At 36.7% G+C, this 17092-nt stretch overlaps 1 protein-coding gene across 16 annotated transcripts in view; it reads left to right on the forward strand.

Moving 5' to 3' along the window:
* Positions 1–6117: 6117 nt before the first annotated feature.
* Positions 6118–17092, forward strand: part of LOC141403462 (cysteine-rich hydrophobic domain-containing protein 2) — a 30281-nt gene continuing 19306 nt past the window's right edge. The window contains exons 1-2 of one of the 16 annotated variants that reach the window (XM_073985919.1): positions 6118–6338; positions 7601–8896. In XM_073985919.1, coding sequence (XP_073842020.1) covers positions 8775–8896 — 122 coding nt within the window. In that variant the 5' untranslated portion in view covers positions 6118–6338; positions 7601–8774. Of the gene's footprint in view, positions 6867–7600; positions 8897–17092 lie in introns of all 16 variants that reach the window. The other 15 variants (XM_073985927.1, XM_073985965.1, XM_073985937.1 and 12 more) reach the window with 15 other exon arrangements.

The following is a 17092-nucleotide window of genomic DNA, read 5'->3' on the forward strand; positions in this document are numbered from 1 at the left end:
AATCCCACGTTAATGTGGATAATTGCATTGAGTCATTAACCCCTGAACGCCTAAAGTTATAAATTTCCTTTGTGTACAACTTTTGCAGATGTAATTCGAATCATTTTAGTTGTAATTCGAGAATTCCATTTGTAATTCGTAACATTTTATTTGTAATTTGAGAATTCCATTTGTAATTCTAAACATTTCAATTGTATTCGAATTATTCTATTTTTAATTCGAATTATTCAATTTTTTTTTAATTTACAAAAAGTAGGTATACGCTCGACGTATTTCAGTAGTTCTCGTAAGAATACATGTGTTCTACTTTTTTCACCACACACCCCCTGGGTATACGGACGTATATAGGTATGGGCCTTATGAAAACTACCGAAATATGTCGAGCGAATACTTTTTGTAAGTTGAAAAAAATTTAAATTTGATAGAACGTTATTGTTTGTATGTGTGTGTTTTGTATTTTAAAAACTAAACCCCAACAAAACATGAAATGCAATTCATTGCAAAGGGAAATTATTTGTTCTACGAATGAAAACATTTAAGTTTCGGTCTCGGAATGTGATTTTTACGTATTTAACCGAATTTGCGATCCAATTGACATAGAATTATTCTTGAATAGATCCTTGAATTCATAAATTTCGTTTCTGATACCATTACATGAAATGTTCCTCCTTGGTTGCGATTTTGAATTAACTGCAACCTGTTAAGGGTAGTGTTTCTATACAAAGTTTCGTAAACATTTTTTTGTTGCATGCATTTTGTCTAGTCTTAGTTGTATTTATGTCTTTGGGCGATTGTTTATATTTATTTAATGATTCAACACATTTGAACAAATATAGAACATTTTTCTACCTGGTGATTATATGAGACGGTGATGCAGTGGTAAGCATACTCGCTTTGCACTCTGAAGGTCCGGGTTCGCTTCCCAAGTTAGGCAACAAAACATCACATTTTTAAAATGACAAAATTAATGTAGGCGGAAATTGCAAAGAATAAATTGTCTAAAAGAAAAGAGAAATAAAACAAGTAGGAAAAGTCTATAGTCGGACGGAGCCGACCATGGGATACCCTATACCACTATCCCTATCGCTCTCCACGGAACTTCTTTTCAATGATTGTGAAAATTTAATTATCAAATATCAGAGATGTAATGTATTATACTTATGACCAAAACCAAAAAGTTATCTAGCATGACAAAGACATTTTTGTAGCAGGAAAGGAAAATTTAGTTCACGTAAAATGTAATGAAACCCACTTATGTAGTACTACTACTTCCGTTGTTTAACCGCTACGTTATTGAAATTTTTACCAATTTCACACAAAAGTTTCAGTCCATTTAACCCGCTAAGTATTATCTGATCTTCACGTTGGTTTGTACGCTTCTTCTTTATCATAAACTCAAATTTTGTTTAAAATTTTGCGGGTTATTATTTTGACCTACTGAGCCGCAACAAAATTGGTTAAAATTTTGTTTTTGGTCCATTTCATCCCCTGAACATTTCACGATCATCACCAAAAACTAATCATTTCTATTCTGGCCCGAACCCAACCTCCTTAAAAAATTCGTTACAATCGGTCCAAAATTGCGGCCTTAAAGGTAGAACACAATGAAATACGTCGCTTTGTTCACGCTCAGTATCATGTAAAGAATTAAAGGCCAAGTACTACCTAATTCAAATGCTATCGAATTCATTTGAAATACTCCATTTCACCAAGTTTCTGATGTACATCAAGTTTTGAAGGTACATCAAGGCGAAATTTGAACTAGGTTTTTGGTTATGTAAATAAGCCCATGGTGTGTGATGTGTTACAAGGCCATGAAAGGCTTTACCCTTTCGATTTTTTGGAATGTAAGTGCATATTTTCTATCTTCTGAAATTCATATAGGACTCGGTGACCAATTTCGAGAAAATTAAGGGCGGTTTAGACATAAATTTTCGGGAAATTCCTCTACCTACCCTCCCAGTAGTGGAATTCTGTAACACATTTTTTGAGTTACCGACAAATGTCGGTAAAATTTAAACGCAAAATTATGACTGAAAATTATCAATAAAAGTTGACAACAATGTTGCTATCGGTAGGACTTAGCGACAGCTTTATTTTGGTTGTTAACTTACCGAAAAATTTCGTTAATTACCGAAATTATAAGAATTTTAATTGTCGGTAACTCAAAAAATGTGTTACAGAATTCCACTACAGTTCTGGGTTTGGCTGGCTTATTTGTTTCACGAAATCGATTATTGCTGCATTTTCTTGACTTTTGCACATTATATCAACTATATTCGACTAAATATTCAAAAATAAGCAAAAATTCCCTTTATTTCTGCCGTTTTTATAAAGAAATATAAACAGTTTTCTCTTTTCTAGTATTGCGTTTTTCCTTAGCCCTAAATTTTAATAATTTGCTATGAAATATAATATTTTTGCACACATCAACAAAGATTCTGTTCGCAATTATTGAAATTTATACTCATATTGCAGAAAAATTTCGATATTGACCGGTTTTTTGCCTAAATATTTAACAAAAGTTAAAAAAATCGAATATTTTTGACGCATAGAAAACAGGGTTAACAACTTCTTCTTTGCCATGGATCCATGTTACGTACATTTTTTAATTGCCACAGGACCAACATTTTTTTAAGTATTTGTTTTTTTGAATATTGGGTATGGGGTTCTAAAAAACTGATGTGTTATTATAGGTGAAATTGAAAACCGAATATTTTTGACACTCACTGTAGGTAGTACTTGGCCTTTAGTCTTTTACATGAAACTGAGCGTGATAAAGCGGCGTATTTCATTGTGTTTCTACCTTAAGCTGGTCCATTTCACCCGTTAAAGAATATCAGATCATCATTCAAAATTGTAGGCATCTTTTTCGACCTATACTCTTACCCGGTGCAAAATTTCGTGACTATAATTGTTCCACAAACATCCCATACGGGACAATGGAGACTTCTCTCATACCAATGAGTGCACCCCGATTCATATTAGCTCAATGATAAGGGACCCACTGTTTATTGCCGAGTCCGAACGGCGTGTCCTAAGACACCACTTGTAGAGAAATACTCAAGAAATGTCGCCAACATTACTGAGGGGTATTTTGCCACCGTTGAAATTTTTGATGTTACCTGTCCGGGGAATCGAACCCACGACCTTTAGTGTGCAAGGCGGGTGTGCATACCATTGCACCACGGTGGCACCCAAAAAAATTTCGTGACTATTGATGTATAATTGCGACTTCTAGCGAGTTTATTATTACACTACAAACAAATAACGGAATATATTAGGCTGTAACTCTGTTATCTTGATCATGCACACCAACATAATTGGCATCAATAGAAAGGTAAAGCGTTCCACTTTCAAGAAATCTCACTTGTCCGGAATGTCACTTCCAGGAATTAAGATATAGGCTGAATATTAAAATTTTTCACATTTTTCACACAAAATTTTTGGTCCATTTAACCCTCTAAATATTATCCGATCGCCATCTCAAAATGCAAGCTTCTCCCTTGTGATATACTCTTACCTTATTTAAAATTACGTGTTGATCGGACTATTATTGAGACCTACAGAGCCGCTAGAAAATTGGATAAATATTATGTTTTTGGTCCATTTCACCCGCTAAATATTTCACGATCATCACCAATAACAATAGGGATCTATTCTGATCTGAACCCGACCTCCATACATAATTTCGTGACGATCGGTCCATAATTGCGGCCTGGAGCGTGTTTACAATTTATAATGGACAGACGGGCGGACGGACGGACAGACACACATCTCAAAATCGCTTTATCTCGTCGAGATATGAAGATTGGTATACCGCACTGGGGGTCTCCGACGAATATTTCGCGGTGGTACATGAATTTTTACCAAAACAAACTTATAATACCCTTTACCACATTGTGGTATAGGGTATAAAAATAAAAAATAAATAAAAATAAAAAATAAATAAAAATAAAAAATTACAAATAAATAAAAATAAATAAAAAAATAAATAAAAAAATTAAATAAAAATAATAGAAAAAAATATTTTTTTAATTTCAAGAACTATCGCGGAATTGATCTTCTAGAAGTGTCTTCTCCTCACAACGGAGCTCACTTCAGGGTGACTTCCGCGACTGTTTTCATCGCCCTGGGCGAATCGCCTAAGTCACTTCCGCGATAGTTTTTGCTTGTAGGGAAGCTTATGCACAGGGTTAAGAGCAGTACACATTGTCAGTTTTGAATGTCGATATTTCGCAGTTATCGATAACTGTCCAACCGTCCAGCAACCACAAAGTCGATGGTCAGACTAGCAAGGTTTCTTGAAACCATTTTCGTTAAAGTTTCTTTTAAAGTTTCGTTAGTGTCCACACACGTTAACGTGAAATTTAAGATTTTTGCGTGTCCTCTTTATTTTACCATTCGCGTTTGTTGTGTTTCTCATACCAATAAAAACAAAACAAACATAAATAAACTAATAAACAACACAAAATAATTAGCAGTAATAATAAATCAATTAATATTATTAGTTAAATTTCACTACTTCATTAATTAAATGTTTTTATTAAATCTTGTTATGCTTGTTTTGTTGTTAACGTTTGCTTGAGAAAATAAAAATGAAAGAAAATGGAAGAAAAAATCTTGCAACGAATAACAAGAAGAGGCAACACAACAAACACAGAAAACCATGTACATGGGTTTCACTACTTCATACCCCTCGCCTATAAACTTGACGTCGCCATGTTGAAATCGTGCTAGTCTGACCATCGACAAAATGTTTTGTGGTTGCATGATGAATGACAAAAATGAACGGCCACACTAGCAAGCACCAACAAAGCTGTCATTCAAAACTGGCAATGTGTACTCAGCTTTAGTGGTGTAGGGTATCAAATAGTCCGCCCCGACCTGACTATAGCCTTGGCTCAATTGTACTTTTATGATATCGGATAGAATAGTGAACATTAGCAGATTCTTGCAGTTCTGCAACAGACTAATTGTTGTCAAAATTTAAGTATAGTACACATTGTCAGTTTTGAATGACGATTTTTTGCAATTATCGATAACTGTCCAACCGTCCAGCAACCACAAATTATTTTGTGGTTGTATGATGAATGACAAAAATGAACGGCCACACTAGCAAGCAATAACAAGCAAGCAAAAGCTGTCATTCAAAACTGACAATAGGTCTGTACGATAACCCAAAAGTTTGTACAAATTTGCACAAACTTTTACAAAATGCTGTTCGATAACAAACTTGTAAAGTAAAAGAGAGCGAATTTGGAGACAACAGTGAGAGAATTTTGGAGAGCTTTGGAGAGTTTTGCTTACAAGTTTTTGCAAGGAAAATTTTTCATGTAAGAACTTGCAAGTTTGATCAGCTGATTTAAATTCGAATGTTTTGTGGCGGACTTCTTGGCAAAAACATAAACAAACGTTTGGTTATTAGAATAAATAGAAATAAAAAAGGGAAAAATTATATAAACAAATTATGGAAAACGATAATGTAAATAAATGGTATGTTCCAGAACTGCAAGAATCTATTAATTTTTACTATTTTTTCCGATAACATAAAGGAAAAACTGTTATCGTAGTAAAAAATAGTAGCTTCTTGCAGGTTCTGGAACAGAGCAAAAATAACTTATTTTGTAGTTTGTGGTGAATACTTTTTTTATTTTATTATTTATTTAATCTTTTCCGCCAACTTCTTCTTCAAATCACCTGACTTCTTGCAAGTTTTTGCAAATTGCTGTTCGATAACAATCTGCAAATTTTTAGCTTCGAGAGAGTAAAGTATAACTGACAGTCATCGAGGTCTATTTCGTGAATATCAAAGCCTAACTGAAAAATTTCTTTTGTAATCTCTAAATAATACCGTAAATATTGTATTTCAAACGTTTTTAGCTAAATAAAAGTTGTTATTTGCCGGAAAATTGTCCTAAAAGTACGTTGACTGTCAGTTTTGACTGTTAGTGTGCACTCCCCTTAAAATTGGTGGAGAAACGTTACTGAGAACTTGCAAGTACTTTTCACTTGCGAAGTTATCGTACAGACCTAATGTGCACCCAGATTTATATTCGTATATTGAAAGTCGACTTTTTGATTTTCTGTATAACCAAAAGTCGATTAGATTTTTATACTTACTTTTCAAACTAAAAAATCGGCTAGTCGATTAATCGAAAGTCCCCTAGTGAAAAGTAAAATAAAAATATTTGTGTAATTGTGCCCTCGACGATTTACAACAAAATTATAAGGCGTGTAAAAATGCAATTATCATAATACGTGGATTATACAAAAAACATTTCACTTCGATATAAAATTGTAACGAATTTAATAAATTGAAGTGATTATAAAAAAATGTATGTAATAGTTGCAGAACAACAACAAATCAGAAAAACGTCGATTTATTTACGCAACACATGTAACCATTTGACACAACTACAATTACGTGGTGGGGTGCCCTCTTTGTGTGAGACCACTAAACAAAATTTACAAGAAAATAACAAAAGGGGGGCAAACCAGATAAAATGAGTGTGTGGAAAAAATGAAAGAATTTGTTGAGAAGAGAGAGAAAGAGGACGGCGATATGCAAGATAACAAAGTCGGATTGTTTGTATTGTGTTGTTCAAATATTGATGTTTGTTGTGCCAAGTGCAGTGTGTAAAGTTTCTTCAGGTGTTTTATTGAAAACAAATCACGGCACACGTTATTACCTTCCGCGATACGTTCCTGCAAAGTTCCGAAAATATGTCGTTTATGAGGAAATAAGTTATAGACCCTCTTCCAAAATATTTTGGGCTGCTGGATATGCCTTATGGACAGCTCCATAACCGTGATGCTGGGTCATCTGCATTCGTCCATGATCAGAAGTTATTCTGCAAAAATCGGTAAAATTAACATGTTTATAATTTCGATAATAAACAAGAAACAATTCGATTTTAATAGCCAACTTTCAATTTGTACAATCATGCAATATGGGTATCATTATAAAGCTTTGGAAGTCTTGATTGCAAGGTGTTGAAAAACTTTTCATTTTCAAAGGGAAGATTTGACTGCGTAGCTGTTTTAGACCCCCCCCCCCCCCCCCCCCCCCCCCCCCCGACTTAACTGTGGTAAAAATATCAACATGATTCGGGTTAAGCCCTAAACTGGACTGGTTTTACGACCTTCAGCTGAGGATTTAAAATTTTTCCTATGGGAAGTATAGACTTCACATAGATAAAATGTATATTGTTATATTCAGAACGATGAGACCTATATTTGGTAAAAAATTCAAAAGAATCAGGAGATAGTCCAATTTTTGAAGACCAAAATAAAGCTGTCGTTAAGAATTGCCGATAGCAACAGATTTACACTGAGCTTAATACTGGTTTTGGACTTTAGCACTCTGTCATACAACGAAAATTATGTTTTTAAAACTAAATGTTATTTTATTAAATAGAATTAATTTCAAGAAGCGATTTTGTCAAGTAATGTTAATACAACATGTTTTAACGCCGTTCATCTTTCTGACCGTTGCCTTTGGATTATTTGTCAATTGGTTGACTATTCACAATAGAGTGTTTGCTCTCCTCTCACACTTTTCATTTTCCACACTCTCTTTTTTCTATGTTTTGAACAGCTGTTATATGTCAAATGGAGATATTTTTCGATTTTTTCTGTCCCCCTCAAAAACACACAACACCAGCAGCAAATATCTCAATCCAACAACTTTAAAAATATAAACACAAATAAATCACATAAGAAAAGCAAATATGTACTTTTGTTTTTGTATGCAGTAAACAAAATCGAAAAAGGTGCTAATAAAAATATATCGGATAAAAGAAAAAACATTGGAAAGAACACAACAGAAGCAGATGAAAAAAGCTTACAACTACAACATTAGCAATTGTGCAATTGAAACCCATTGCTTGTTCCTCTATTGAATTTGTAACACCAAACCAAACAGACGGACAGATCGTCAGTCAGCCAGTCAACCGCAAACGGCAACGAATCGACCTCGTTCATCTTTTCTAAATAAAGAAAATTGTTCATTTGTGCGCCCCTATGTCAAATGTACATGTTTGTAAGCTTATAGAGCTCCACAGTGTTATTGTTGTTATCCACAACCATTTTTATAAAAGTTTAATAAAGAAAACAACAACACTAACAGCAATAAAAATAAACGAAAACAGTGCAGTTTCATCACTTTGAAAATAGTGCATAATCAAGTTGCCTTAATGTATTAACAAAACAACAACAACAACCAAATTAAACGTCATCGTGTAACTCAAAACGTATTATACAGCCTTCCCTTGCCAGTATTCCTTATTTTTTAAACAGTTTTTTCATTTCCTATAAAACCCCGACTTGAAGTGTGATAAGTGAATGTGTTTTTTTACAATAGCTGTTTGAGTGTGTTTGTGTGTGCTGCATTATTGTAATATCCGTTTTGTTGGCACATTAAGCTATTCCACTTGTTCTCTGAGCAACAAGAACGCAGTGTGTGCAGCAATACTAGTAGCAACAGCGCAGTGGTGGCAGCAAACCACATTAAAAAAGCCTTACCAAACAACCAACCAATCCTACTTCCATAACTATTCTACGTCCTTCATCAAGTGAAAACTGCAAAGAACGTGCATAGCTATTGTTGTTGCTATCATATTACTTTTTTCCTTTTGTGTTGACATTTGACGTACTGCTGTCGTCGTCTTCGTGCTCGTCATCATCACCAAGTAGTGTTGATTCAACACTACCATCATTATCAACATTATTGTTTCCTTTGCTGAGGTATATCCTTTCAATAAAAAATTCCAATGTCAATGGCGGACTTTGATGCAATATATGAGGAGGATCAATTAGAGGAGCACTATGAAGATCAAACAGTGGCACCAGTGCCAGATCCTATTGTTATACGTGGAGCTGGTAATATGACAGTGTAAGTATGTTTGTGTTATTTATTTATTAGATTAACTTGTAGTAAATACAATGTTAATAAGACATAGCAAGTGTAACTATTTATTTTTTTTGTTATATGTAGGTTAATAATTGGATGCCACATTAAGTGATACTCATACATTTCCTGCTGTTCTTCCTAAGTCATTATGAGCTCTCCCACCAGGATAAGAAAATGGGCAAGACTTCTCATAGCAACTCCGGAGGACCCGTGTGAGTTCTTCAAGTTGTCTGTCGATTTCCCCCGTTGTGCGTGGTTCAGATATTTCGCACAACCTCGAAACGAGGGAGTTGTAATTTTCCCAATTGGTCCTCCTTGGATTCCGATGAGGCGACTGCCGTTTACTTCCATAGCAGACTCGAAAGTGTATCGCTGTATGGTCCGAGAAGGAGCACTGCTCCGATACTCTCCAGTTCACTATGGATGTATCCTCCAAATGTGTAAGGGTTATGTCAATAACCTCTTCCCTTATCCTATTTTGGAAGGTGGCCGTATTTCCCCTATTACATACTCGTAGATTATTAGCTAAAATAAAATCGAATACGGACTCACCTCTCACATTAGTGTCACTGCTTCGCCAGTAGAAGTGATGAGCATTTACATCACAGCCCATCACTAACCTGCAATTGCCCGTCTCCTCCACTAGTCTGCGCACCTATCTGTTTGGTGAGTCGGGTGCCTCATGCAGCATGTAGACCGAGGCTAATATCAAGGCCCTTCTGGTATCCTCTTCTAGCTTCAGTCATATCACCGTTACTGTTAGTGTAGAGTTGAATTAGATTTAAATTTTTGTTTGCTACAATACAAGTTCTTACCTTCTCCCCATTAGATGCAAAGAATAGGGAGTATCGCTCATCGTTTAGTCCAGAAATTCTATTTTTTTTGTATATAGATAGGGTTCCTGGAACAAAGCGACGTCTATTTCAGTATCTGTGAGGGAGAGGAGAAGTTCGGCATCCGCGGCTTTGTAGTCGAACCTCTTTACTGCGCCTGCGGGATGCCGAACCGAAGTCCACCAGACCCGAAGTAAAGCACTCCCCCACAGTCCCTGATATAGTTTGCGCTCTCACTATCAATGGTGAATCTCATCACCATGCCTTCTTTCTTAAAGAAGTTTTCGATCAGAAGACCCCTATTTTGCTTGCGGATCATCTTCAGCACTTCCGCCACGTCCGAATCTGGAGGCGGCACCCACGCTGTGGGTATAATCCTACGAGGTATCTCGTCAAGAGGAACCGCGGCTAGCCTACAACCCATAGTGCGCCAGAGCCCTCAATCGTTTGGATGAGAAAGTCCTTGGACTTCTCATCCTGGCAATTAAGGACCTTGACGCTCTTGTGGACGACTGCCCTGCCAAAGCCGGTCTTCCTGGCATCCACCTCGTCCGAGGTTATAGTCTTCCTTAGAAGACGTTCCACCAGTAGCCAGTGGTCGTCGATCCAGATCGGATCTGTCGATGATCGCCACCCGACGGACATCCGGAGCGATTATCTTGGCGGAACTTGTTGGCTTCCGCGTCCTCCCACCAGAAGGCTGTGTAGGTTTTCAACCCTTGATTGACTTGACTGTCCTTCCCTGGTTGAAACCTTTTTACCTTCCTTTGAGCGGCCACCTTTGCATAAGATGGCAAGTAGTTGTTCGACTGACGTTCCACCGTCCTCTTAGCAACCGGATGCCGATCTTCAGAGGACTTAACCCTCTTCACGCATTGCTGCGCAGATGTCTTCGAATTTCCGCCCTGCAGTTTGCAGTGGTCTGCACAGTCGGAGCCTCTGACAGATCACCACCCTTCTTTATCCCTACAGGTCCGGCAGCAGTCGCCGAGAAAACAGTCGAAATAGGGGACACCTTTTGCGGCTGCTTGGCTTGCGACTTTTCCCTTTCCTTTGCCAACCTCGAAACGGGGGTGATCACAGCAGGGGTTTTTCCGACGGTATCGTCGTCTTCGGGGTCTAGTTACCCTACCCTACCGCAGACACCAAAGGCGTCCGCAAAGGGCTTGAGCAGCTCAACACCCTCGGGTTTCCTTGTTTACCTGTAATGGGTGCCTTAATCACAGCCGTTGGGCTGGAAACTGCATCGATCCGATTTGGTCGATCGGAAGGTAGATTTTCTCAAAGTGAGGGTATTTGCGCTCAAAACGCCTAACAAATCTAATCTTCAGTCCGATCTCCCTGAATTCTGCCTGAGATACCTCAGTAGTGTTCGTGCGAATGAATTTTGAGCAGTAGTTTACGGCTCTTTTATAGATATACCTATCCTTTCGTTGCCCGGCCCTGCTTCTCATGGCTGTTGGGGACTATGGGGTGGGTGTCTCTTCCACCTCCGCGACTCCTTCCACAAAGTCGTCTTGCCTAGACAAGATAGGCTTGTCGGTTCCGACCGACGCTTTATCCCCAGAGGGTTAGTCCCTCGACTACAAGGGTATCACACAAGGCTCCGTTCTAATACAGTTGGTACCCTAACTGCAAACCTTGGGAACATCGATGGGCACGAGGTCGCAAAACACCCCAATGTTAGGGGATCTCACAATTATTTTGGTAGGTAGAGATACACCCAGTGCAACACTCCGAGACGTTAAATGAGAGGATTGTGACGTCTAGCCCCCGCATCGTGCCAAGATTGTTATCCCCGGCAGGGGTATTGTGTGACGAGTACCACCATTCCTTGACACAATCATTTAAATGAAATATTTAACTTACAGCGTAATTTCATCTGTAAAGAGAAAATATAGGTATATCAGCCTATGCGATTTATAAATATGTTTGCATTTTAATCAAAACGCTGTCACTGACCTTAGATAAAAATACAATGACTTACATTCATAAATTTGTTTTGAAAGTCAAAGCAAAAAAGTTAAAAATTAAATGGTGTAGAATTTTGTTATCTCTCAGAAAATATTTTTCAATTTATGTCATGTTGATAACGTAAAACAGGTGGTTCTTAAGGCCATGATTCCAATTTACCTCTCGTTTACATTAAGTTTGAGGTTCCCTCTTAGATCGACTTGAAAATTTGAACACAGTCCTTTAGGTCCTGGTCATTATAATAAGCATTTTCTGATTATTGTCCATACTTCCGTAGATTTGGGAGGACATGTGATCTAATTTCTATCAACGTAGTAAGCGGCATAGCATTGTGCAATAACGGTAGGGATCGAAGTTGAAGATCGGCACCTTGAATGCTTTTTCTGTCGCTGGGGAGTTGAATGAAACCTCAATGGTCTTTGGTACAGGCGACAAAAGTGTAATATGTCCTTTGCTGTTGTTCTTACCTGGTTTCAGTAGCGGGACCAATTTGCTTTTTGTTAAGACTTCGATAATGATTGAGATGCGCTATTGACATCTTAAGGAATTTGCAAGCTCCTTGACATCTAGTTAATCCATAAGTTTCAGCATTATCATGGAGACTCCATCTGCACCTAGCGTTTTGGATGATTAAGCATTTGGAGAGTATTTGCAAAAGCTTAAGTGTAAATTTTGGTGACGAAGTAAGTGGCCGCATACGTGATAATCCAGAAAAAACTTTCTATCCGAACATCAGAAGGGTATGCCATTTCTCTGAAGCGGTGATTGGTAGTTTGGGCAGTTGGTGATTGTGCCTGATTGTGCGCGTTAGAAAAATTCCAAATCGGCCGGTCTGCCGATGTAGATCATAACTAGCGACATCTCGTGATGTGCATTAATTTTTCCTAAAACCAAATGGTTATTGTCTTCCAAAAGCGAGTTTGCCGGTGTGATATAAACATTGTATAGGAACGTCAATCCTCCAATACTAGAACAATCTTTCTCAGCACGTTGTAATAATCACTGCAGTTGTTTTTGAGCTTAGTTCCCCGCACCAACGAGACCACCATATTCTCTCTGACTCATAGAATCCACTATTTCATCGATATTATCTCGGAGACTATTGCAACTGAATTGGAAAAGGGATCAGTTGTCAGACATTGGAACATAAACTTGTGTTGCCAGAACTCTCTCAGTTCTCTAAAAAACAACCAAGACTTTCGCTTGAACATCTTGATCTCACTGTTATGTTTACTGAAAGCTGTTTTTATTCACCCTAAGTGAATTTGTAATGTCTCTCGTTAATTTTTCTAAGATTTGTCGAACTAACTGTGGTAAGTTTTTAAGGTCTGATGTAATTCGCTTTGAATGCAGTGGCGAGTTAAATTTCCCAATGTGTATTCATGTTCTTTGTATTTTTTAATGTCTCATTTCGAAGGGATCGCTCACGGATTCTTTCTGCTGTGGTTGTAACAGGATTTATATGTTTGTATACTCGCTTTTCAGCTTAATCTGGCTCTGGGCCTATCTCCAGTTCGAGTAATGTAGCTGTTACGATGGGATGTAACCACAGATCTACTGGAGTTATGGGTACTTTACACGATATGTTTTTTACATATGAGCTGTCACTTTACATATACAGTTGCGTTCAAAATAATAGGAGCGCCCATACAAAAAAAGAAATATGTCAAAAAATATTGTTAAACTTACCCATTTTGGTTTATTTTAAATTTGTTTAACATTGTTGACATCCCAACAATTAATTCATCAGCAGAAATGTGACAATCTGCTTTAAATTACTTACTGTTTACACCAACATTATAAATCGTGTTTACAGTTTTTGTTCAAAAAAATAGGAGTGTGGAAGAAAAAGGATGGTAAAAATAGTTTTAGTTGAGTTTAGGATCAAAATTGTCAATATTTTAGTTAACAGTAGTAAATCCAATAGATTTTATGAGATTTGATTGTTGTTTGAAAACAAAAGTCCTTTGGAGGTAGCCAAAAATCAGGCGATTGTCCTTGCAGAAATTTTTTCCATAATTTGGGCACTTATTGGGCAACTCAATGGATTTTGTAGACAAAAGCTTTAACGATTAGATTTGTTTGATGCTATGGATGTTATTTCTAACAATATATAATGATTGGTATCCCATAAATTTGCGTATTTTGATCCTTGATCCAAGTTTAAGACAGTTTACATTAGCCCTTAAGGTAAGGATCGGCCAAAAAAAGCGTATCTATAAGGAATTTATTCCCCAACTAAATTATATTTGGAAGTCTTTAGGGTGCTTACCTTGTATATGCAATCAATTTCGCTTCTACTCAAAAAATGTTTAAAAAGCGAACGGTTGAAATGTACTTTGAACCATTTAGTGATAGGCAGGCTGGGATTGCACTATGGTTGGTATACGCCGTAATATATTTTTCAATATAAACTTACGTTTTTCGCTCAAAAATACTTCATTTAGGTTTCATTAGAAAACTGTTTATTATACGATGCAAAACCTAATAAAAATAATCTTAGGCCAACTTCAAAAGTTTGTCTTTAAAGTTTCCTTCTCAACAAAGCTTTTTGAAAAATGTCTCATATGTGCCAATCATCCAATTATTCAAAAATGAACCATATAATCAATTCTGCGTGCAGTTAAGATGCTAAGGACCTCAAAACATCACTTGATCGAGAAATTAATGCCTTATAGATACGCTTTTTTAACCGATCCTTGCGTAAAGAGTTAATGGAAACCGGCTTTAACTTGGCTCAATGATCAAAATACACGAATTTCCGGGATACCGATCATTATATATTGTTCGAGATGACAGCCAGAGCATCAAAAAACTCTAATCACTAAAGTTCTGTCTACAAAATTGATTGAGTTACCCAATAAGTGCTCAATTTATGGAAAAAATCGCTGCAAGGACAATCACCTGTTTTTAGGCTACCTCCAAAAGAACTTTTGTTTTCAAACAGCCATCAAATCTCATAAAATCTATTGGATTCACTACTGACAACTAAAATATAGACAAATTTGATCTTAAACTCAACTAAAAATATTTTTATTGTCCTTTTTATACCCTCAGCCTTTAGGCTAAAGAGGGTATTTACACTTTGATACGACCAAAAATGTGCCTCATAGAAATAATGGTTTTAGACCCCAAGTATGTTTGTACGATATCCGTTTCAGACAATTTTGAGTAGATCTAGCAATGTCCGTCCGTCTGTCTGTCTGTCTGGCTGGTGCGCACGATATCTCTCGAACGGATCAATTGATTCGGTTCAAATTTTGGGTATCGAAATATTTTGTCCAGATTCGATTTAAGTTCGAAGATGGGCCATATAGGTCCACTCCTTCAGGTACCTCCCCCACAAATGTTCAAAAATTGTCGCAAAACTTGTGCGCACGATAACTCTTGTAGGGAATAACCGATTTGGTCCATACTTTGCACATCGTGTAATTTCTACCAAACTTAGATGAGGTTCCAATATGGACTTAATCGGTAAACTTCGAGTACCCACACAAAATTTCGGAAATGTTCAGTTTAGGACCTACTCTCGAATCGCCTTGGTTTTTGTTGCAACATCTTGTATTCACTGTCCCCTATACAAAGGTACAAATTTCCTCAGGGGCAAATCCATACTTCCTGAAAAAATAGCCTGAAAGTTGAAAAACAAACCCTATGACACCATGTTCATGGGTGGAAGGGCAAGATTATTCTCGAACGGAAATTCCGATTTCGGCCGAAATTAGGCCTTCGTAATATTGTTTCCAAACTTTGTTTAAGTTCGTAGATAAGCCATACCTACCCCACAAAAGTTCAAAAATATTCGGAAAAACTGTGCGCACGATAACTCTTGATGGGAGTGACCGATTTGGTCCATACTTTACACATTCTCATAATATCTACCAAATATAGATAAGGTTCGAATATGGACTATATTTGTCCACTCCATCCCGTACCTCTCACACAAAATTTTGGATAAGTTCACTTTAAGACCTGCTATTGAATCACTTTGATTTTTGTTGAAGCAACTTACATTCGCTGCTTCAATTACGTTGTTTCAGGGGCAAGTCCATACTTCTTGAGAAAACAGCCCGAAGGGTGTAAAAACCCCCTATGGCACCCCCATGGTCTATGACGGTCCATTCCTTTAAGTACCTTTTCCGCAACAACAGTTTTGTCGGTTCATACGACCAAAATTTTGAAACCCCCTAAATACATAAGTTTTTTGTGAAAACAGTGTTTCAATTTGCACAGGCTGAGGGTATATCTCTGTCGGCAAAGCCGACTGATACTTTTTAACTTGTTCTTCCGCACTCCTATTTTTTTGAACAACAAATTTGAAGGCGATTTATAATGTTGGTGTAAACAGTAAATAATTTAAAACGGATTACCACATTTCTGCTGATGAATTAACTGTTGGGATGTCAACAATGTTAAATAAATTCAAAATAAACCAAAATGGGTAAGTTTAACCATGTTTATTCGACCATTCCCTTGGTGTGAATGAGCACTCCTATTATTTTGAACACAGCTGTATATTAGGTGCGTACGATAACTTTCCCAGCAATAATTACTCAGTCAGTTACAGCATTTTACTCTCTCAAACAAAAAAAATTGCAGAAAGTTATCGAACAGCATTTTGCAAAAACTTGAAAGAAAGTCAGCTGTTTCCGAAAATGTGTGAAATTTGTTTTTGTTTCTTTTGATATTTTAAACCAAACGGAACAAAAACATACATTTTAAAATTGCAGTTTACTTATTTGATGCTTTTAATCCTATCCACAACGCTTTAGAATCTAAATAAAAAAATGTGTGAAATTTTCTTGGTCAAAAATGTTAACATTTCGAGTTGTTTACATTGAACAGGTGATTAAAAGTCAGCTGATTAGACTTGCAAATTTTTGCGGAACAAATTTTCCCAGCAAAAATTTACAAGTTCGCAGTCACAAAATTCTCCAAAAATCTCTCCAAACTCGCTCTCTTTTGCTGGATAATTTTGTTATCGAACAGCATTCAGTAAAAATTTGTACAAATTTTTGGGTTATCGTACAGACCTATTTTGTATGGGAGATGTGACAACTCATATGTAAAAAACATATCGTGTAAAGTACCCATTATTTGAGTAGGATTGATAGGGCAGTTGAAAAGTTGCAGAATGTCGTGCGGGCCCTTCCATAAAAACAGAAACGCAAAAAAAATAATAAAATAAAAAATAAAAGGCCTACTCGGACTAAGTGACATGTGGCAATTTCTCGCCTCTCTTTCCACCAAACCTAATATTTCTCTATACAGGATAAAAAGTAAAACACATTTATTTTCTTTGCATTTACAATTAAATCTCCGGCTCACTTTATAATCGTTATTTAAAATTACGTATTTTCGTTTTTCTTGT

The sequence above is a fragment of the Musca autumnalis genome, unplaced genomic scaffold (genome assembly GCF_047663935.1).
Source record: "Musca autumnalis isolate F117 unplaced genomic scaffold, ASM4766393v1 scaffold_1, whole genome shotgun sequence".
NCBI classification, from domain to species: Eukaryota; Metazoa; Arthropoda; class Insecta; order Diptera; family Muscidae; genus Musca; species Musca autumnalis.